This window comes from Heptranchias perlo, chromosome X (genome assembly GCF_035084215.1).
Source record: "Heptranchias perlo isolate sHepPer1 chromosome X, sHepPer1.hap1, whole genome shotgun sequence".
NCBI classification, from domain to species: domain Eukaryota; kingdom Metazoa; phylum Chordata; class Chondrichthyes; order Hexanchiformes; family Hexanchidae; genus Heptranchias; species Heptranchias perlo.
Genome location: NC_090370.1, coordinates 10,038,446 through 10,062,501, shown reverse-complemented (window position 1 = coordinate 10,062,501; position 24,056 = coordinate 10,038,446). Strand labels below are relative to the sequence as shown.

Sequence of the window (24,056 nt, the reverse complement as noted above, 5' to 3'; positions counted from 1 at the left end):
GTTACTTCCTCAAAGAACTCTAATAAATTAGTCAAACATGATTTCCCTTTCACAAAGCCGTGTTGACTCTGCCTGATTGCATTGAGATTTTCTAAGTGCCCCGCTATAACCTCCTTAATAATAGATTCTAGCATTTTCCCTATGATCGATGTTAAGCTAACTGGTCTGTAGTTTCCTGCTTTCTGTCTCCCTCCTTTCTTGAATAGAGGAGTTACATTCACTATTTTCCAATCTGATGGGACCCTTCCAGAATCTAGGGAATTTTGGAAAATTAATACCAATGCATCTACTATCTCTGCAGCCACTTCTTTTAAGACCCTAGGATGAAGTCCATCAGGACCTGGGGACTTGTCAGCTTTTAGTTCTAATATTTTTTTCAGAACCCTTTCCCTGGTGATTGTAAATGTTTTAAGTTCCTCCCTCTCTTTCACCTCTTGATTCACAATTATTTCTGGCATGTTATTTGTATCCTCTACAGTGAAGACGGACGCAAAATATCTATTCAATTCATCCGCCATTTCCTTATTCTCCATTATTAATTCCCCAGACTCACTCTCTAGAGAACCAACGCTCACTTTACTTACACTTTTCCTTTTTAAATACCTGTAGAAACTCTTACTATCTGTTTTTATATTTCTAGCTAGCTTTCTCTCATACTCTAATTTCTCCCTCCTTATTATTCTTTCAGTCATTCTTTGCTGTTTTTTATATTCTGTCCAATCTTCTGACCTGCCACGAATCTTTGCGGAATTGTATGCTTTTTCTTTCAATTTGATACTATCTTTAACTTCCTTAGTTAGTCACGGATGGTACGTCCTTCCCCTGGAGTTTTTCTTGCTCACTGGAATGTATCTTTGCTGAGTGTTATGAAATATCTCATTAAATGTCTGCCACTGCATCTCTACTGACCTATCCCTTAACCTAAGTTCCCAGTTCACTTTAGCCAGCTGTGTTTTCATGCCCTCATAATTGCCCTTATTTAAGTTTAAAATATTAGTCTTAGACTTACTCTTCTCTCCCTCAAACTGAATGCGAAATTCAATCATATTGTGATCACTGCTACCTAGAGGCTCCTTTACAATAAGGTCATTAGTTAATCCTGTCTCATTACATATTACCAGATCTAGAATAGCCTGCTCTCCGGTTGGCTGTAGAACGTGCTGCTCTAAGAAACATTCCCGAAAGCACTCTATGAACTCATCTTCCAGGCTACCTTTGCCAATCAGATTCTTCCAATTTATACATAGATTAAAATCACCCATGATTATCGCTGTTCCATTCTCACAAGCCCCCATTATTTCTTCCTGTACACCCTGTCCTTCAGTGTGGTTACTGTTAGGGGGCCTATAAACTACTCCCACAAGTGACTTCTTGCCATTACTATTTCTTATCTCTACCCAAACTGATTCTACATCTTGGTCTTTAGAACTAGGGTCATTTCTCTCTATTATACTCATGTCATCCTTAATTAACAGAGCTACCCCTCCACCTTTTCCTAGCTTCCTGTCCTTCCAAAATGTCCAGTATCCTTGAATATTCAGGTTCCAGCCTTTGTCGTCTTGCAGCCATGTCTCTGTAATGGCGATCAGATCGTACATATTTATTTCTATTTGAGCTGTCAATTCATCCATTTTGTTACGACTGCTACACGCATTCAGATACAAAGCCTTTAGTGCTGTGTTTTTACTATTTTTGCAACCTCTAGCCTTATCTGCCGGTGCACTCTTAAGTTTGCAAGCTTTGTCCCTTCCTGCCACTCTCTGATTATCATTTCCCTTATTGCTACTTTGCTGTCTTGCCTTGTCTTCTTTCTTTAATTTATCACATCTTCCCTTACTTGATTCCTTGCCCCCACTATCTAGTTTAAATAGACCATGTACATTGGGCGCTATCATGGATTCTACCCCATCTATTCAATCTAAGGGAAAGTTCTGCACAAATACCCCCTGATCCCCAGTAGTATTCAAGTGAACTCCGGAATATCTATCCGTCTGAAACCCTGACTGTCACAGATAACTTCTCCCCCATGCCCCCGCGTCTCCAGCAGCACAGAAGTTATCTTGTTTCACGGAAGTGCTCTTTTATCTCCTTGTTGGTTGTGGGATCTTGCTGTGCACAAAATGACTGCTGTGTTTACCTATATAACAGACACTGCAGCATCAAGCAAAATAAAATAGAACTGGGGGAGAGAAAAGCTTATTTGAACATTTAAAGGGCTTGAATGAAATATATTGGTGTCGTTAACTACAGTTCATTAAGGCATGGATTTGTACCCAGTTTACAGGCAGTGACTGTAGACCACTTCAAAAGTCAGGATATCAGTTGATTTTTAACTGAGGCTGATGATTATTATTTGTTTAACTAAACAGCCTTGTGTACCCGCAGCAGCAACCTAAACATTGCCATGTGTATAAATCACTTATTTTCCAGAAAATTGTACTAACTTCCAAATTGCTGCTGATTTTTCCCTGCAGGGATGCTCGGCTCACAGCCAAACCAATATCTCACTGTGTGCTGGTCATAAGACTGCTCGTTAATTTTATTTTTCCCCCTGACTTATAAATGACATCTCAATTTGTAAAGCCAGTTAACAGTGAGGAGATGCCCACTGTTTCTTTTCTTTTCCTGCTTCTCTATTTACTCCATCAGAGCAAGAAGGGCTGGGATTATTACATTATTACATGTTACATAGAATGTACAGCACAGAAACAGGCCATTTGGCCCATCTGGTCTGTGCTCCACACGAGCCTCCTGCCTCCCTTCTTCATTTAACCCTATCGGCATATCCTTCTATTCCTTTCTCCCTCATGTGTTTATCGAGCTTTTATCCGTCTTTACACTGCACTTACATGAACATACATTGACTTGACTTTGAAGCTAATTTGATCTTCAGCATGCATTCCCAAGACCTATATTCCCCACTGAGTTAGGGAACAACAGACCAGGACCTGATAATCCTTTATATGTATGTTTATGTGCCCTGAAGGTTCGGTATCTGAAGGCCATCAAAGTGTTTAAAGGCACTGCAGACAAATCTTCACCTCATGCCAATGGTAGTTCTCTGTGGAGAAATTGAGGTGAAGCCTTTACATGGGTCTGAAACCATCAATGTGCACAGTACATTGACCTACCCTATCGATGAAGCCATACCTGTGAAGGATCACAAATATCAAACCTCGAGCTATTTCGGCAAAGATTAGGGCGAGACAGACCAAATCTGGAGATTCCCTAAGGGTTGGTGTATAAATGGATATGGAACCGATATGTCAAGAACATAAGAACGTAAGAAATAGGAGCAGGAGTAGGCCAATCGGCCCCTCGAGCCTGCTCCGCCATTCAATAAGATCATGGCTGATCTGATCCTAACCTCAAATCTAAATTCATGTCCAATTTCCTGCCCGCTCCCCGTAACCCCTAATTCCCTTTACTTCTCGGTGCTCTTGGTGCAGTTGAGGGGAATTTTTAAGAGAACTGTACACTTTTTGTTTTTTGACAGAATTTACATTCTCTTGCAGCTTAATCAATTTTCTTACTTCATTGTTTTGGCTTCACTGCTGAGTGGAAGATCTTCTGACACATTACAGCTCTCTGCCTCGCATCTTTCTCTCCCCTCACTGGGAAATCCAGTCAGAAGCTGAGGAAGATTGAAGCAATGAGCCAAAATGCCTTGGAAGCATTTCTACACAGTAATGAGGGTTCTTCATAGATCTGTGACCCTTTGTATTCCCTATTTTTCCCATTCTTGTGCAGATGGCATTTGTATCTAAGGAAGTTCTGTGAGAATCATAATGTCAACATAGAGACCAGGTTTAACTCTTAAGAGCTAAAGACAAAACGTTTAAGATGTAGGGGAGAGATGTAAGGTAAACAGTATGTCGTGGGAAGATTCATTAACAAGATGCTGAATCCAAGGTTGTTCATTTCACCCATAGCCCAAGATTTTAATCAGATGCTTCCAAGTTCCAACAGGGCAAATTCAGGGTTTGCCATCTTCCAAAATATCCAAGAGGCTCCGGCAACTGATAAGTCCCCTCTGGTTTCCATATTTTAGCATTAGCTCCTAAATTTCAACCTTGTCTCCATTCTGACCTTGTAAATCACACACACAGCTCCATGTGAGACAATGTCAACATGAATGACCCGGCCCCCTTCTCCATTTCCAGGTCAAATATTCTGTGGATAAATTGGGAACCTTACAAATCTCTGTAAATCCATATTAGAAAGCTTTCCTGATAGCTTAGTATGTTGTGGTGCTGAGCTATACAGACTAGGAAGGGTCCCAGATTCAATCCCTAGTCTATGCTGAGTTAGCTGATCTGGACCAGGGCAGCAGTTGGGGGGCTATTGGCAATTGGCTTAGTGCTCCCAAGCTAGAAAGAGGGAAAAAAATCAGCCAGGGTTCCTCTCCTGAGGCTCTCTCTCTTTCGTCTGTCTGTCTCTCTCTGTCTGTCTCTCCTCTCTCTCTCACTCTCCATTATGAGTAGAGCTGGATGAACCTTTTTTCTCCTTCACTCAGCTTAGGATTGAGTCTGGTTGCTTCCCCCCTTTTCTGCAAATAGACAGCTGGTTATAACTAAAAGGTAGTGGGTGTAATAGCTAGACATTGGGTATCTGTAGTTAGCAGTGACTATGAAGAAGTGGGTGATAGAATTGGTAATCTCCTTGGTTAAGACAGTACATTAGAGGTAACTGGGAAGAAGTGAGTGGTAGCAGGGGACAGATGACCATTTCTGATACCTTTTGAGGGTGCTGCTGGTTGCTAGATTAGGAGCGCTTTATGTTACAGTACCTTGGACCGATACTTAACCCTTCTCCCACATCAGTAAGCAGCAAGATACATCATGTGTCATGATCTGTTGCTTCATTCATTTTAGGCTTTAGTCTCCCTCTTCACTGAACCATGTTTTCCTTCTTGAGCTGCAGTCTGGTAGAATATCTTGCTTTCATCTCGGAGGCCTGAGTTCCAATCTTGTTCAGACAAAAAAAGAATGCTAAGTATTTAAAGAAAAGGAGTTAGATGGGCTCTCTGTTTCGTGTCCAGCAGATATGAGTCTACAGCACAAAAATAACTCTAAATTTCAGTAATTTGACAACTTGTTCAAATTCAGCTACTTTTTTTTAAGAAAGGGATCCAACCACATTTTTAAAAAATAACATATTCCAATAGTTTGCTCGTATACAAAATCCTCCAACAAGTGATGGCCAAATCCTTTTGTGTTTCAGTCTCTCACCGTATGGGAATGGCAGTGAGATCGGGTGCTGCCACTGGTTGATTTCGAGGTGGTGCATCCTGTGTAGGATTTTTTTTTTATTCGTTCATGGGATGTGGGCATCGCTGGCGAGGCCGGCATTTATTGCCCATCCCTAATTGCCCTTGAGAAGGTGGTGGTGAGCCGCCTTCTTGAACTGCTGCAGTCCGTGTGGTGAAGGTTCTCCCACAGTGCTGTTAGGAAGGGAGTTCCAGGATTTTGACCCAGCGACGATGAAGGAACGGCCAATATATTTCCAAGTCGGGATGGTGTGTGACTTGGAGGGGAACGTGCAGTTGGTGGTGTTCCCATGTGCCTGCTACTCTTGTCCTTCTAGGTGGTAGAGGTCGCGGGTTTGGGAGGTGCTGTCGAAGAAGCCTTGGCGAGTTGCTGCAGTGCATCCTGTGGATGGTACACACTGCAGCCCCAGTGTGCCGGTGGTGAAGGGAGTGAATGTTTAGGGTGGTGGATGGGGTGCCAATCAAGCGGGCTGCTTTGTCCTGGATGTTGTCGAGCTTCTTGAGTGTTGTTGGAGCTGCACTCATCCAGGCAAGTGGAGAATATTCCAACCCACAAGGCACAGAACAAAATTGCAACAGGGTCCATCTGGACTTCCGTATTTTGAAACATTTCAGCTGGGTTCCCGGGTGGGTTTTCTACAGAACGTTCTATTTTCCTCAGGAGTCTCCAGTACAATGTCTGTCTCACAATTTTGAAAAAACAGTCCGACATGAACATTACTACTATTCATTGCTTGGAAGATTTTTTTACTTTTAAACTTTAATTCAAAAAGCCAATTATTACAAATAAACGAGTACAAATGCAAACAGGAGAAAAAAAAGTCAACCACTGAACAATCAATCATTTTGAATTTTAAAAAACTGTACACTGGTTTAATATTGATGTAATATTAGTGTATTTTACCACAATATTTATAGGGGGGGGACACTAGCAGTACAATTGTCCAAGCTTGTGCAGTAGTTTCCTCGGGGCAACACTCCCAATTGACATTTGTTTTGTTATTTCTCCCCTAATTCACAGCAATCCCTCCCAACGCCCTCAGTTGCTCCAATATGCACCCCACCATTTTGAAATATTTCAGCCCCAACGTACCAATGAGGGAGGCTTTTAGACTCATCTTGCTCTTTCTTCCATAGAAACCCGTTGCCCTATCCCACTATCTAGCTGCCTGTTGAGTGACTCCAGAGTTTTTTTGTGCCTGCACTGCGCTATCCGGAAGACCAAATGGGATATTAATCACTCTTTGTGTGAAGTAGTGATTCCTGACATAAGTCTTGAATTTGCCTTTTCCGGCTGGTCCCCATGTCCCTCGGGCCTGCAGGCATGGTTTAACCTGCTCAGGATTAACCTTTGCAGTTCCACTTAGTACCTCAGATACCTCTATCCGTCTTTCGGATGAGGTGTTAAACTGAGACCCCGTCTGCCCTCTCAGGTGGACGTAAAAGATCCCACGGCACTGTTTGAAGAAGAGCAGGCAGTTCTCCTGGCATTCTCCACTTTTACCTCAACCAACACTACTTAACCCGCCCCTCCAGAATAACTGGCCATTCATCTCATTACTGTTTGTGGGATCTTGCTGTGTTCAAATTGGCTGCTGTGTTTGCCTTTACAAAAACAGTGACTACATTTCAAAAGTGCTTAATTGGTTGTGAAGCACTTTGGCATGTCATAAGGCGCTGTATAAATACAAGCTCTTCCTTCCAATAAAGTCCCCTCCCCCCCCCGCTTGCCTCCTTTAAGCTCTGAGGCCTGGTTGTGCTGAGCTTTCTCACATTGCCCAGAATCACTTTCCATTCATTCGCTCTCGTCATTTGGATCATGGTCAATGATTCCGATTAATTTTATCAGCCTCCAAAAACTTTATGAGCCCCCAAAAAGCTGGAAGACATCCATGGCGTGCAGGTTAGCCAGCATGATGTCATTCTATCCAGAATGCTTTGCAGGAAAGATGGCGGTGGTGGAAAAATTGGCTCTCCGACACATGGGACACTCCAAGTGGAACAGCTTTGTGTCAAGTCAACCGGTTCAGTTTAGCTTATTTTCTTTGTAAAGCATGGTTGTGTTTATCCTATTGAACATGAACAAAATTCGAACACCCACTAAAGTAAAACATGGCCCAGGATGATATGAGTGTGAAGGCCTGGTCACACTAAAGGAACTCTGCAGGAATGTGCTTCAAATAGCAGCAACAGTGCTCAAGGCCTGAGGCTGTCCAAATAAGGCAGAAAGTTTTAACACAGTTGAGGGACAGTAAACTGCTTAAAATACCACCAGCACAATAAGGCTCTGTACTACATCTGACTGGGGAATGCCAAAAGAGAAAAAGCATAACACTTGCCCTTAAACTGCGTTTACAGTACAGTCAACACCAGATAAACACATACCTGATCCAATCCAAGCATTGAATTCCAAACGACTAAATCACTTTCCATTCATTCGCTCTCGTCATGCGTGACTTTTGATCAAGGAATCATTTACCGTCTAATCCTGATCCAAGCTGTCCCATTTATTGGTCTCCTCCCTGATGGATTAGTGGATAAATGCCCCACCACTGAGCCATACAGACCAAGAACAAACCCAGACTTTAAACCCAGTCTGTGCTGAGTTAGTTGATCTCAGGCAGGGCGTTGAGTGAGGGTACTATGATGGGCTGATGGAGGTGGAGGAGGAGAAGAAGGAGAAATCAGCAGGGCTCCTGCTTCTAATCACTATCCCCCCCCCACCCCGGTAAGTGCATGTGTGTGGTCATCTGGTGACAACAGGAGTGGGCCCAGCTAGGATGTCCTCCCACAGTCCAGTCTCACACCTGAAGAATGGCCACTGTGGTGAGATGCTGAATGGCTTCCGCAGAGAGGAGGAGAAAATTAAATGTATAAAATGAGTCAGTGTCGCTGCTGGAACCCCTCAGCCCCTGTTTAAAACTTGAGCCACGTGAGAATTTCAGTACCCGGATGAGAAACGTATGGTGTACAACAATTCATAGTCCATCACAGATCTGCCGTTCATTCCTGGCCATCTGTTAGTTTGTCTGATGGACACAGAACAGATACTTTTGTTTCTCTCTCTCTTCTCTTCCCCCACTCCATTTCTATTGGTAAAATTTGACCATCATCATGCCTCAGTTGTTGGTCATGCTGGACAATTTGTGATTGCATTGTGCCATGACTGGCACAGTGGGCATCTGCCATTCAAGGGGCAGGGTTATAAGAAAGTAGGGGGAAAATTGGATAGGGCCTGTTTTTGGGCGGGGGTAGCACGATCCGCTGTTACCCCGCGCCCAATGGTCCCTGCGCAGGCAGGACGAGATTTTTGTCAGGCCTGAGGACTTACCTGCAATCTGCGTTGGAAATCAGCGTTGAACGAGGATTCCATGCAATTCGCACTTTCCACCAGCAGGGGGAAGCTCCAATCTCTTAAAGGCAGGCTGTCTGTTAGAAACCTCTTAAAGGTAGCTGATACCTGTTATTTGCTGAATATAACAGCCTGCTGTCTGCACGGAGTCTGAACGGAGATCAGACATCGCAAACGTAAAGCACAGATGCAGGTCCCATCGCTATTTTTATATACTGATGAGTTATGTTAAAACATTGAATAAAGTTTGCGCACCACTAAATCCCACATCTTCCAATCTGCATGCCAGACCTCATCAGTCTGCCGATCGGAGACTCTGTGCACCAAGGTTCTCTGCTGATGCACCAGAGGCCTTGGTGCAAGAGGTGGACAGGAGAAGGGACATCCTATATCCACGGGGGGAGGGGGGAGCAAGAGGCCCTCTAGACAAACACCCAGTAGGTAGTGGGAGGCAGTAGGGGATGAAGTCAATGCCGGGCACACAGCATCATGAACATGGATGCAGAACAGGAAGAAGTTCAATGCTTTGACATGAGTGGTCAAGGTGAGTGAGGTCAACTGTCAAGTGGCATCTCCCACCAACTGCACCACACACTACACCCCCCATCACCCACATACCAACAAACTCTTTCCATCAGTACTCAACTCTTCCAATCAGATGCTTCCTCTCACCCTTACACATTACCACCATTACAAGCTGCCCACCCACAACTCACAGGCCACACACACTGGCAGCTATTCAACCACAATAGGCATATCACCAGACACACACCCCGTTTTCTTGCAGGAGAAACTGGCACATATCAGGAGGCAGCAAGTGGCGGTGGCATTTTGCCCCTCGATCCTGTTCCACCATTCGATCAGATCAGGGTGGACCTGTGACCTAACTCCATATTCCCGCCTTAGCCCCATATCCCTTAATACCCTTGGTTCACAGAAATCTATCAATCTCAGATTTAGAATTCTCAAGTGAGCTAGCATCAACTGCCGTTTGCAGAAGGGCATTTCAAACTTCTCCCACCCTTTGTGCGTAGAAGCATTTCCTAACTTCACTCCTGCACGTCCTGGCTCTAAATGTTAGGCTATGTCCCCGCGTCCTAGTATTCAAGTCTAGGAGACTTCCAAAAACAGTTACAAATGTCTCGGCAGCCAGAAGCAATAATCCAGCCACTAACCTGTAAATCCTGCATGGTCCCTTTAAATAGCGCCGGTGGGGGGTCCTCCAGGCACTCTAGGACACGTTCAGATGATCGGGGTTAAGACTGTGCGTTGAGTTGAGCGTCAAGTCCCAAAATGGTGTCTATCACTTTAAATCAGCGTTGCGCACTGATTTGAAGCCATTTTCTCCCTACTTTACATGATTCCAGTGTTCGTTATCTGCGCCTGCACGAACTCCTATACTAAGATGGCGTCTGGCGCACGTCACACTGGAAACATGCGTGCGCATCCAAGACGCCATCTTGGATGTCGAAGAAGCCGTGTCGTGCCGAAACAACGGGCGCTACACGGCCCAATTTAGCGCCCGTAATCTCTACTACACCAACGGAAGGAGAAAGAGATAAAATGTTATGGGTATGTGGGATAAGGTGTGGAGACAGGATAAGTGTCTTGATTGGAGAAGGGTACTTTATAAGGCCCCACCATTGGCGGCCATGCCTTCAGCTGTCTAGGCCCTAAGCTCTGGAATTCCCTCCCTAAACCTCTCCACCTCTCTCTCCTCCCTTCCTTAAAACCTACCTCTTTGACCAAGCTTTTGGTCAGCTGTCCTAATATCCCCTTATGCGGCTCGGTGTCAAATTTTGTCTGATAATCGCTCCTGTGAAGCGCCTTGGGACGTTTTACTACGTTAAAGGCGCAATATAAATGCAAGTTGTTATATTAGAGAAAGGAAACATGAAGGATGTTGCAGATATGGTGGATAGTGGAACTCCTGGTGATGTTGTTTATTTCGACTTTTAAAAATCGGTGTAAAGTAAAACCGATATCAGGAAGAACGTCTTTACTCAGAATAATTTGCCAGGTGGGGTAATAGAGGCAAAACCATTCGGGGGAGTTAGGATACTAGCAGTATTTGCATTGTTCCATGACAAGCACAAAGGGCAAAATTACAGGGGAATAATCTACTCTTTCTACCAGAACAATAGGTTGTTTACAAGAATATCATTTTATCACGATTGCCAAATTTGAAGGTCCCACTCGCCGTTTTTTTGGTCCTCAACATTTTTGTATGTCACTTTTTTCATGAATGTGGGCTCATAACTCCTGAATCAGAGAGGGATACAGGAAAAGATATCAATTTACTTTATTGCTTCTGCCCTCCTCTAATTCGTTCTTAAACTTGAACAGCACAGGGAAACCAGGTATGGATATTATGTTAGCACACCACTGAAACTTAAGATGCTATTGCAGATGGTTGTTATGCCAACACTCTGCAACACAGTGGCAGGAAATCAGGTTGTGCCCATGATGCCCACATGACAAAGAAAGAAAGAACTTGCATTTATATAGTGCTTTACAGCCAATTAAGTACTTCTGAAGTGTAGTCACTGTTGTAATGTAGGAAATGCAGCAGCCAATTTGCATACAGCAAGCTCCCACAAACAGCAATGTGATAATGACCAGATAATATGTTTTTTTTAGCAATGTTGGTTGAGGGATAAATATTGGCCCAGGACACTGTGGAGAACTCTCCCGCTGTTCTTCGAAAAGTGCCATGGGATCTTTTACGTTCACCTGAGAGGGCAGGCGGGGCCTCGGTTTAACGTCTCACCCAAAAGACGGCACCTCCGACAGTACAGCACTCCCTCAGCACTGCACTGGAGTGTCAGCCTGGCTTAGGGGCTCAAGTCTCCGGAGTGGGACTTAAACCCACAACCTTCCAACTCAGAGGGGAGAGGGCTACCACTGAGCCACGGCTGATAAGTTCCTGATCTCCGCCTGGTCGTGGTTGGGGAGGGGATGGTGAAAATGAGAAGAGGCATTGATTGGCTTCTCTCTGGATAGATGGGAAATCAGTAATTGAGTTTCCTGTGCAGTACATAGCCTCGTTCTGGCCTATTGCAGTACAACATTGGCTGACGCCTTGCAGCCCAGTTCCAGCAGATGATAAGATGTTATATGAAAGAGTTGGGTGCCAGATTCCAGTTGCCTTGCAACTGGTCCATGGCAGCATCATCCAGGCCTTGTTATAGTCCAGCATTAGTCCGCATTCTGGTGCTGTTCTGTGGCAGAATTGTACAGACCCCACTATGGTCTGTCGTTAATCCTTGGCAGTGCCCTATAGTCTGTTAACCCAGCTCATTGAAATATTTTTTATGTTGTTTCTTTGCAGGATTCTGGTGGGAGCACCTCAGGCCCGTGCCCAATCGCAACAGTTCGCAAATCGCACTGGAGGCCTCTTTGCCTGCCCAATAATAACTGAAGACGATGAGTGTGATCAAGTCAACATTGATAATGATGGTCAGACAAACTCTTTTTTTGTCATCCCATTTTGTTTGTTTCTCCTTGCCTGCTCTTACGCTTAATAAGTTTATAGAACATATCACCGATTCATTTTAAGAACTTTTATCTATTATTTAATACATTTATTTGTGACTGTATCCTCGAGTTCAGGCTTTCTGATTTGGTCAGTGTAGGCTCATGAATGAGCTTCCTGATAGGTTGTTATTCAGGGTAGAAACATTGAACCAATCTGATAGTGGGGGAAAAAATTCAGCTCTCTTTCAGTTCTCCGCTTTCATATCCAAAGCCAGCCCAAGAAAACATACAAAAAGAAAATGAATGGATGGAAAGTCAGGTGGGCTGTGTTACAGGCAGCAATCCTTCACATCTGATTTTCCTCTTAGCACTCCACCCATGCGATGCTTCCATTCTGAAGGCAGTGACTCGTGTCTGCTCCCTGGGTGCCTTTAACCAGTGGCTCTAAAGCGTAAAACAAAGGAACAAGAGATGGCTGAGAGGTGCCTCTAAGTATACAGAAATTTCCCTACATCATGTTGGGATTGTGTGAAATTCCTTACAATATACAACAACAACTTGCATTTATATGGCGCCTTTAACATAGTGAAATGTCCCATGGCGCTTCACAGGAGTGTTATCAGACAAAAATCGACCCCGAACCACTTCAAGAAATATTAGGTCAAAGAGGTAGATTTTAAGGAGCGTCTTAAAGGGCCTAGGCAGCTGAAGGCACGGCCGCCAATGATGGAGCGATGAAAATCGGGGATGCGCAAGAGGCCAGAATTAGAGGAGCGCAGAGATCTCGGAGGGTTGTAGGGCTGGAGGAGGTTACAGAGATAGGGAGGGGAGAGGCCATGGAGGGATTTGAACACAAGGATGAGAATTTAAAAATTTTAAAATATACTTCCCCTTTAAGCGCTAGTCATTTGCGCTCCCCTCCTATCCAAAATTGAAGTGACTCTGCTTTCATCTGGTGTCTCAGCTTTCTGCCTGTAAGGAGCCTAGTGGGTTGGGGATTATTTCTAATTGAGAAATCCAGGGGAAGGGCTAAATATAGGACACCTCCAAAGTTGAAAAGGATAGAAGAGAAGATGAAGCAAGTGAAGAAGTGGTGGTTAGGTGACACCAACCTTTGTAATAGGCAAAGCTTTAAAAGAAAAAAAAGAAAAAAAGACTTGCATTTATATAGCACCTTTCATGACCTCAGCATGTCCCAAAGCACTTCACAGCCAATGAAGTACTTTTTGAAGTGTAGCCACTGTTGTAATGTAGGAAACGCAGAAACCAATTTGCACACAGCAAGATCCCACAAACAGCGATGGAATAATTGACCAGAACATCTGGTTTAGTGATGTTGGTTGAGTGATAAATATTGGCCAGGACACCAGGGGAACTCCCCTGCTCTTCTTCAAATAGTGCCGTGGGATCTTTCACATCTACCTGAGAGGGCAGACGGGGCCTCAGTTTAACGTCTCTTCCGACAGACGCAGCATTACTAATAGGAAAATGCTTTTCTTGCTTTGATCCCTCCAGCTGCAGCCCACCCAAATTACGATGTCTGTTTAATTGAGAAACGCTGCTTTTATTTCAAAAGAAAAGTTCCCAGGCTGCAGATTTCCTTTGACAGTAGATTTTGTTTTCCTTCAGATGCATTTCCCTTATTCTCTCTTTTTGTTCTTCCTTGCTTCCCCTTCCACAGCTGCTGGTACACCCCAGTGGGGAGAGTGGAGACATGCTGTGGAATGTTGCGCGAGCGCTTTTCTCTCTTTCAGCCTCACCTGCCCCAGAAAAACTGAGGCTAAGGTGCAGAAAACTCTTTGTATCCAACGAAGCTTGTTTTGCCTCGATTTGTGCTCTGATGGTTGAACAGAACAAGGATTAGTGTTGAATCCATCGCACACTGTGCCTTCTGCTTACCTCGCTTAAGGGATGGTACATAGGAGGGGTTTCTTGATCTACATAGGTGGGCTAGCCTGATAACCCATTTGAGATCCCATTTGTCATGAGCTGAGGAGAAAACATACTTGCTCTCGAGGCAGTACAAAGAAGGTTCACTCGGTTAATCCCGGGGATGAGGGGGCGGACATATGAGGAGAGGTTGAGTAGATTGGGACTCTACTCATTGGAGTTCAGAAGAATGAGAGGCGATCTTATCGAAACATATAAGATTGTGAAGGGTCTTGATCGGGTGGATGCAGTAAGGATGTTCCCAAAGATGGGTGAAACTAGAACTAGGGGGCATAATCTTAGAATAAGGGGCTGCTCTTTCAAAACTGAGATGAGGAGAAACTTCTTCACTCAGAGGGTGGTAGGTCTGTGGAATTTGCTGCCCCAGGAAGCTGTGGAAGCTACATCATTAGATAAATTTAAAACAGAAATAGACAGTTTCCTAGAAGTAAAGGGAATTAGGGGTTATGGGGAGCGGGCAGGAAATTGGACATGAAGCTGAGTTCGGATCGGTCAATGCCCTGTGGGTGGCGGAGAGGGCCCAGGGGCTATGTGGCCGGGTCCTGCTCCGACTTCTTGTGTTCTTTAGATTTGTGGTTGGGATCAGATCAGCCATGATCTTATTGAATGGCGGAGCAGGCTCGAGGGGCCGATTGGCCTACTCCTGCTCCAATTTCTTATGTTCTTATGTTCTTAACTGTGGAAATCTGAAGGAGAAAGAGAAAATGCAGGGAATGCATAGCAGGCCGGCAGGGAAATATGGGCCAGACAATTTCCTCGGAGCTGCTCCAGCTCTGCTGGTATTGCATCGGTGGCAGTGCGGTGGAAAGCCCGTTGACGTGCAGAAGTGGGATTCCCACCGCACCTCCGGTGAAGTAACGCCAGTGGAGTGGGAGCAGCTCCTGAGGAATTTCCCGGCCTTTGCATTCAGTTCTGGTCATTATTCGAGGAGTTTAAAATGATAAAAGGATTTGATGAGGTAAACACCATGGAGAGAATCTGTTTCCTCTGGTGAGGGAGTCCTGAACAAGGGGCTATGATCTTAAAATTAGAACTAGGCCGTTCAGGAGGGAAATCAGGAAGCACTTTTCCACATAAAGGGTAGTGGAAATCTGGAATTCTCTCCCTCAAAAGGCTGTGGATGCTGGGACAATTGGAGCTTTCAAAACTGAGAGAGATAGATTTTTGTCAGGTAAGGGTATCGAGGGATATGTAGCTAAGACGGGTAAATGGAGTTGTGGTACAGATCAGCTACGATTGAATTGAATGGCTGAACAGGCCCAAGGGGCTGAATGGCCTCCTCCTGTTCCTATGTCATTCCACCTTGAACTGAATGTCATGCCAAGGGTTATGAAAGGAGCTACAAAACCGTTAGATCTGAGAACAAAGGTAATGCTGCCATATAAGTAACCACCACAACCAGTACCACAGTTACCTGAGGTCCATTGATATATGAAGACATTTCATAGAACGAAGTGTGGATGAGTTGTAAAAAAAACGAGTTGTTCTCCCACGGTACTTGCTCATTAACAAAAATAAAACAGAATTGAAAAATCTTAAAATAATGAGTTACTCCCTAATTTTTGTTCTGCTTGTCCTTTGCATAATTATTTTCTTTCTTCTCACACTTGACTTGCAATCCTCAGTTTACTTTTACGTTGATTGTTTTGTGATTCCTCCTATTGGTTTAAAGTATGTTTAAATGACATTTATCCTTTTATTGAACTACATGTGTGCATGTTTTTTGACTAAAGCAATCGGGAAAGTGGGGGGGGGGGGGGGAATCGTGAAATACCGATCAGGAGCAGGGGACCGAGGCCAGAGTGAGGAGAAGCACTGAGACAGGAACGATGTGAGTGGAGAGTGGGAGAGGGTCTGGTGGGAGGGTGGGACTTATATCAGGAGGGAGGGCGGTGGGAGCAGGCTTATATGTGGGGAGTAAGATCAGATTGAGTGGGGTCTGTAAGTCAGGAAAAGGGGAGGCAGCTAGTTCAGGTTTGAGATCTGGAAGGAGCGAGCAGGCCCATTTCACTCAAAATATTCTACTGTTTTATCTTTAGAACAAAATGTCTTGTGTATGTTGTGTACATTGAGTCTGCTCCTGTGACACACGACGGCTGTGGGCGATGCTGTTTGATTGCTTCATTACCTCGCATTAGCCTCATCGCTCTTTGTACAATTTTGCATGCAGGGTGGTTCACAGGAGTTGTTAGGTGGCTGTTTGACTCGGGGGTTGGGCCTCCGCTGGGTGGGCTGGTCTGTGAAGTATTAGAGAAGAGTATGCCTGTAGTCAGGGGGCTTCATGAAACTGTTTGAAAGTGGGTTTGATTTTGTTTCCGATGTGTTTTTTTTTAATGTGTTTATTATGTTATAAAGTTTATTTTTAGGGGATATATAGCAGGTGGCTGGGGAACTGTCCTGTTGGTTGCAATGCTGAGAATATTTTTTTGCTGAAATGTGATTGGGTAGAATTTGTTTTAACTGTCGAGAAAGGTTTTGTGTAATATGATTGGTCAATGATGAAATCAAATAACCAATTCGAAAGAAGAAAAACACTGCTTAACCAATGAAGAGGTTGACAGTTATGACTGTCAAGGGTTGACAGTCATGACTCAATGTACACAAAATACACAAGACATTTTGTTCTCAAGATAAAACAGTAGAATGTTTTGAGTAAAATGGGTCTATATTCTCTGGAGCTTAGACGAATGAGAGGTGATCTCATTAAAAAGTGTAAAATTCTTAAAGGGCTTGACAGGGTAGATTCTGAGAGGCTGTTTCCCCCGACTGGAGAGTCTAGAACTAGGGGACATAGTCTCAGGATGAGGGGTCGGCCATTTAGAACTGAGATGAGGAAAAATTTCTTCACTCAGAGGGTTGTGAATCTTTGCAATTCTCTACCCCAGAGGGCTGTGGATGCTCAGTCGTTGAGTATATTCAAGACTGAGATCGATGGATATTTGGAATCAAGGGATATGGGGATGGTGCAGGAAAGTGGAGTTAAGGTCGAAGATCAGCCATGATCTTATTGAATGGCGGAAGAGGCTCGAGGGGCTGTATGGCCTACTCCTGCTCCTATTTCTTATGTTCTTATGTTCTTAGTAAGTTATTAGGTGCTGTACAGTGTGTTCAGGAGGGAAGCCATGTTGGACAATCAGTTGGTGTGACCAGATTAATAGGGTGCAATGGCTGACACATTGTACATTCTTTTCTTTTCCAGTTGATCTGAGGAGAGAGAGTAAAGAAAACCAGTGGCTGGGGGTGACGGTGAAAAGCCAAGGAATTGGAGGGAAAGTTGTGGTGAGTTGATAATGAAAAGCCAAGAGGTTTGGAGGCATTATATAGATTAAAAAATAACTTTCCCCGATAGAAGAAGCAGTTAGCGTGGTTGAACTATGTTTTTGAACAGCTGTGATCTGGCAACAGATCATACTAATGGAATTACTGAATTCAAAATCAATTTAATCGTTAAAGGTTTCTCAAAGGGTGACATCAGAAATGATTACACAGCGCTGGTTACAGAATTTTTTTAAGGATATAAAAAGGAGAAAAAGTTATAAAATAGAAAGGACAAAAACTTAGAACTTGATGTTTCAGTACTCTATTGCTTTCTGCTGCCACTTAAACACTTAGCTCAGTTATAAGGGAGTTGTTCAATTCAGAAAGTGTCTGTGAGGAGTTTAGGCAGAAATTTACTTTGCAGAGAATTCTCACTGGTCACCCAGTGGTAGCAGTTGGAAACCTAGAATGGGCCTCAGAGCCTGGGGGGGAGGGGTGGCAGAAAAGTCAGTCAAGATTCCCACTCCTGATCGCTCTCCAGTGACTCCTACTAGAACGTTCATGTATGTGGAGGACCGGAGCAAGGTTGGCTTTGACGCTCCCGTAGTTGAACAGCCTGCTGACAGTCACTGCCGAGGCGCACACGTGAAGAGTGGCTGCTTGGCTGAGGAAATGGAGGGTCCGCTAGGAACAGTATCACAACATGAATCAGCACCTTCAGGAAAAGAGAAGAACGTCGAAAGGGGGAAGAGGGTCCATTTAAAAAAAAAATTGTTTGAGTCTCGGGATCCCTTTTAAAAATAAAACAATATAGGTTACAGAGCCTGAGGGAGCTGAATAGCACAAGACAGTGGAAATGATCTGTTAGCTGAGGCACTTCATGGATTATGCATGTCTTTCCCTATATTCATTCAACTCCCTCACGGTGCCAGGATCTACTCCTCCTCAGCCATTTTCCCTGACAATGTCATCAGCATCCACCATTTAAGCAAAAGGGGAACGGAAATAAAATCAAAAGATGTTAAAGTTAATCATTTTTTTTTAAACTGTTTGAACTTGAAAAGGCGCCTTGATCATGAGACTCCCTCCGTCAAGAGAAAATAAATGTGGAAAATGTCATCTTAAAAACACATGCAACTATTTGTGGCAGTCTAGTAGTATAATCATCACAAAGCTTATCCCATGACTGGGTGGGTGTGGGCCCAAATCCCAGTCCGGCCTGTTATTTAAATTTGCCTGTCGCTGTATGGTTGGGATGCAGTTTTACCCATACTCAGCTGGACACAGTCAACTGACATACTCATGTCACCTTGCTACAAGGTCACCTCTTAGTGGATGACTACACAGATTCCGTAACTGCAATCGGCCATAGTTGAAGCCATCTCATACTTTGGGATCCAGGAGGTTCCATTGGAACAGGCCATTCAAGTACAAAAAAAATAAGGAAGGGAATGGCAGTGGATGTCCAATACTGGACAGTGCGGTGATCTGGACACGATTTCATTTCGGTATGGCTGGTTTTGAATCTATCCCAAATTACTGGGAAGGTATCTCCATGCTGTATTGGCTGTGAAGATCCCAAGTGAAGTGATTTGGGCATGTAACCCAGCTTCTAGTGGCCATAAGTTAGTAACATAAAACTGCCCATACAGCACTAAAGAGGATTAACTAGTTGCCCCACTCAAGCAGGGAGCAGTGATGGCTGTTGCCAGGAATGGACGGTAGGAGATGCTGTTCTGAGGTTGAAGTTAAAGTCCATTGTCAGGGCAGAGTGAGGAGTTTTGAACCTTGTGCTACATACAGCCTGGGAGTTCCTGATGTTGATATTGGACCCCAATAGCAGAAAAATATTCCTCAACACTGACATCGCTCACCTTGATGAGCAAAATCTACCCCCCACTCCTTTAAAAATAAATTGTTGTTTGAAATTTTTTTTCTTTTTTCTCACCAAATGTTCTCGTTTCAAAGCATTGTCTCCTTGCTGGATTACAGTTCCACAGATGTTGGCCACCTCCTGACATCTCACAAATGGTCATTCTTCATGTGTGGGGCCTTGATGGTGAGTGTTGGCAGCCTATTCGACTGCAGAGGGCATCGTAGCTGAGCCTAATCCTGTCTTCGTCTGACATCCACACTAGCACATTTGCAGCACGAGCCACTGGGTAGCAGTCCAGGGCAGAGCGCTTGGACTGGTCTTTTTAACCTGTGGGCGCTGAGGCGTCCTCCCCATCTACTGCCATCCCCATCTGAGATCAACAGTCTCAGCACAGACTGGGGAACAAACCTGGGACTTTCCTGCTCCATGTGAATAAACTTGCTGAGCCATCAATGGTACTTTTCATTTGGTCTTTCCAAAGAGTATAACTATCATAATTATCAGGCAAGGCTGAGCAGTCTGGGGCTATTTTCTCTAGAAAAGCCAAGACTGAGGGGTGACCTGATAGAGGCCTTTAAGATAATGAAAGGGTTTGATTGGGTAGACGTAGAGAAAATGTTTCCACTTGTGGGGGAGACCAAAACTAGGGGCCATAAATATAAGATAGTCATTAATAAATCCAATAGGGAATTCAGGAGAAACTTCTTTACCCAGAGAGTGGTGAGAATGTGGAACTCGCTACCACAAGGAATAGTTGAGGCGAATAGTGTAGATGCATTTAAGGGGAAGCTAGATAAACACATGAGGGAGAAAGGAATAGAAGGATATGGTGATAGGGTGAGAGGAAGTAGGGAGGGAGGAGGCTCGTGTGGAGCAGAAACACCGGCATAGAGCTGTTGGGCCGAAAGGCCTGTTTCTGCGCTGTAAATTCTGTGTAAGTGTCTAAAGTGAGATGTTGTGCTTGTTGCAGACCTGTGCTCATCGCTATGAGGTGAGGCAACGCGTGAATCAGCCGGCGGAAACCCGTGACATGATTGGCCGCTGTTATGTGCTCAGCCAGGACTTAAAGATCAGAGACGAGCTGGATGGCGGGGACTGGAAGTTCTGTGAAGGGCGCGCACAGGGTCACCAGCGGTTTGGGTACTGCCAACAGGGAATCGCGGCAGGCTTCACACCGGATGATCATTACATTTTATTTGGTGCTCCGGGCACATACAACTGGAAAGGTCAGTTACTCCCAATTTTGTGGAAAAGAAAAATAACTGGCATCCTTGTTGTGGCAACCAAGATAATAACATGGTTAAGTGATGCTGTCATCCAGTCACTTATCCTGTTGAATCATCACAAGACTCATGTCCATAGAGCTGTACAGTTTGACTCCCAGTTCCTCTTCTTTCCACAGCAGCTTCTCACCGCTGTGCCGCTGGCCATCAGTAGGCTCTGGTTAAACCGTTTTAAGCGCTATTTCGTGCAGTTCAGTCCTGACCGTTTTAAAAGCCGATTGAAGCAGCCCGAAGTCTCCCGCTGCCTCTCGCAGTTGTGAACAGTGCAAGCAGCTGACAGAGACGTCAGGCAGCTTCGATCAGACGGCTTTACCGTCCACCGCATATGGCAGGCAAATGGCGTTAGCACGAGTATGCCCGCTAGATGCAGTGGGGACCATGTGACGGCTTGTGCTCTCCTTTTCCCTGCCCCACAGATGGGGTCGTAGCAAGTCCTCCGCCCAGCTTGCCTGCTCAAGGACTGCCACGACTGGCCATCAATCTCGAGTGACAGACGTTATCCTGACTCGGTCACAGAAGCAATCTGCTGCTTGTGCTATTGGACTGACCTTGAAGTTCTTCCTTCCATGATAAGTGGCTCTATGGAAACATGAAGCTGTCAGAATTCCAATGGGCCAAATTGTTTCCTGTTCCACAGAATTCCAACAGATCAGGTGACTGGTGCAGTGAATTAGCACAGTGTCCTTTCACCTTTGCGATCTTGGTTTGACTCCAACCCAAAGTGATGACGAAGAAAGCCTGCTCTCTCATGGTTGTAAGGGGCCAATGTGAAATGAGTTTGCTGAAGTTTCGATCCCAGTTCCCGTGGTCCCAAAACTGTTAAATTGGGAATCTCAATCAGAGAAGCTCTGAGGATTGGTGGCGTTGGCAATGGCAACGTGACACTGGTACAGAGGGGAGATGCTTTTCTGAGCTTGGGGTTGAAGGCACATTGTTTGGCAGTGTAGAGGGAGCTTTACTCTGTATCCAGCCTGAAAGCACATTCCATTTCCCCAGCACTGAATCCTTCTCCATTGCGAATACAAAGATTCACTTGAAAAAAATGGACATAATCATTCCCCGATAACAGCTGACGAGGATGGTTATGAGTTCAGATTGATGATTTAAGAATGACACAGATACAAGCTTATTTGAATGGATTAGCCATGAGTGACATTACGGGTTACAATTGAGTGACTGTCACTCCTGATGAGTTGTGCCTGGGAGGTTGACATTAACTCCATCGAGAAGGCCCCACACCTGATCTCATGGATTCTAACTGTTTACTCCCAATGCTTTCAGGTTTGTTCCTCAATCGCGGAGAAGGGTTGTTTGAATGGGAGCAATTCTTCTTGTTGTATGGCTGACCCGTTTGCTTTAAAGTAACATTTGATCATTTTTGTTGTTGGGGCAGAATTTTAAAGTGAAGTCTATAAAAGGCATCGTATGAAGTGTGACTTAGTAAAAAAATACATTTACAAGGTGGTGTAAGTCGCAAAGAATTTACAATTGGTTTTAGTATATGAAGGGTTTCAGCTTCCCGGGTCCCCTGCAAATGATGCACTTCTGAGGACCCCCTGAAACTATTGTCATACATCCAGGGAGCCCCTTGTCCTCACTTCCAAAAGTTAGTGTCAGCTGCCCAAAGAAAAACCGTGCTATCATTGCATCAGAAAATAATGTACTGATAGCAGTGGCAGAGCCAGTGGGGGGGGGGGTCATGACCCCGCCCCCTCCCCCGCAATCAGTTTGAGGTTGGCCAATGCTGTTCTGGAGGACCTGCCTCCATTTCGCTCCCAGGAACCTCTGTCGCCCGTCTTTGACTTCCAGGTTGGTCCTGTAAGTCCCGGCTCTTCGGACCAGGAAAGTCGCCATTCCCCGGTCCCCAGCTCGGTTCCCCTTCCTGCCAAGTTGGCCAAATCTCAAGGTCAATCCCTCCAACACCTAGCCTGCCAAACCTAGCTCCGCCACTGACTAATTGATCAACTAGTACAGAAAGATGCAGAATTCTGATGACTTTAGCGATTCCTTATAGAGTAACCAGAGTCCGGGGAGCCTAGTTTGACAACCTATGGATTAGGTGGCAAAGACTCGCTTGACCCACAGCCCTTAGGCAAAGGCCCTGCTCATAATCCAAACTCTAACCTGGGCAGTGCGCAGTTGCTAACGTGAAGTGTTGCGGGTTAACACTTTGTTTTCTGTGTTTGTTTTTTTTTGTTTCATTCAACTCTCGATATTTTTAGGTAATGTTCGGACAGAACTGTTCAGTCATTCTTTGGTACACTTGGGCATCTATGACGACGGACCATATGAAGCGGGTGATGAAAGAAAGCAGGAAGCTGAGCTGGTCCCTGTACCTGCCAATAGTTACTTAGGTAGGATACCTATGCTGTGCAGATGGAGAGAGGCGACTGGAGGTATTCCAAGATGGCTGAGGATTCCATTTAGGTTAAACAGCACCAGATTTTACCCCCCCCCCCCCATTACCACCAAAATAAAATCTATTTTCGGTTTCCCGACATCCATTTTGATTTTTGTTGTTCCTCTTTAACGTACTGCACTCGCTGGCTGTGCTTCAGAAGAGCAGGTTAGTTGTAGAGTGTGGAAGCCACGTGTGATGGGTTGACGATTACTGCCAGGCTACTCGTTTGCATCCACAAGGACTGCACTTGCATCGTGTTTTGCATGTAGCATCACAATGCATTGTGGGTTATGGCCACCCCCCCCCCCCCCCCACAGTGCCATTAAAGGACATTGTCTTGCTTGATGCTGCCCAAGCTTGGCACAGTGCCCATCATGGCAACTCCACAGCAGAGTTTTTTGGAGCATGTTGCCTCCTTTAGCAATGCCACTTGGCAACTTCCTGGGACCAGGAACTGCAATGGAAATAATGGGGAGCCATCTTGAGTAGCGAGTGAGTTCCTGCTTATTCTGAAATGCACAGCATTTTTTTTTGACTTATCATTTGAAAGTCATTGACACTATTATTTAACTTTGGGGAACCCTCAGCTGCTCGTTCAGTCACCTCCCTCTGTCTTGCACTATCTTCTTGATTCTAACTCGTCTTCTTCTTTTCCCCCTTCTTCCCCTCCCCATCCATCTTGAATGCACAGGTTTAATATTTCTGGCAACTACCAGTAGTTCAGACCCTGATCAGCTGGTTTACAAGACACCGGACCCTGCTGAGAAACCAGCGAGAAGCCCTCACGACGTAGTCCAACATAGTTACTTAGGTTTGTAACTGCGCATGTGGCAGGGAAAGTGTGCAGCCATTCCCTCTCGTGTCTATATCTGTGTCCAAACATTTTGTGGGGGGAAAGAAAAAGAGAAAAAATAATCTCCATGTTGTTGTGTTTCATTTACGAGTCTCCATATTTCTGCACACTTTGATGGTCACATGAATGTCACTGCTTCCTGTTGGTCAGGCTCCTTAGAGTAACATAATAACTAGTCATTTGGACCTATGGTTAATGTTGATCCAAACCAAAGATGGCCGCTGTCAGTAAAAATAGTAATAGTGTGCCACGACAGTTAAACAGAGCTTCTCTGTTAGGAGTGAGATGAAGTACAAAGTGGATCAAGAGGTGACAACAGGTTAATAGGTTTGGAACA

At 44.7% G+C, this 24,056-nt stretch overlaps 1 protein-coding gene across 4 annotated transcripts in view; it reads left to right on the top strand.

The window, feature by feature from the left end:
* The window catches only part of LOC137307259 (integrin alpha-7-like), a 170,949-nt gene that overhangs the window by 71,282 nt on the left and 75,611 nt on the right, over nt 1-24,056 (top strand). For 2 of the 4 annotated variants that reach the window (XM_067976690.1, XM_067976692.1), the window contains exons 2-5: nt 11,953-12,080; nt 17,248-17,327; nt 20,153-20,408; nt 22,688-22,819. In XM_067976690.1, coding sequence (XP_067832791.1) covers nt 11,953-12,080; nt 17,248-17,327; nt 20,153-20,408; nt 22,688-22,819 — 596 coding nt within the window. Of the gene's footprint in view, nt 1-11,952; nt 12,081-17,247; nt 17,328-20,152; nt 20,409-22,687; nt 22,820-23,557; nt 23,678-24,056 lie in introns of all 4 variants that reach the window. The other 2 variants (XM_067976693.1, XM_067976691.1) reach the window with 2 other exon arrangements.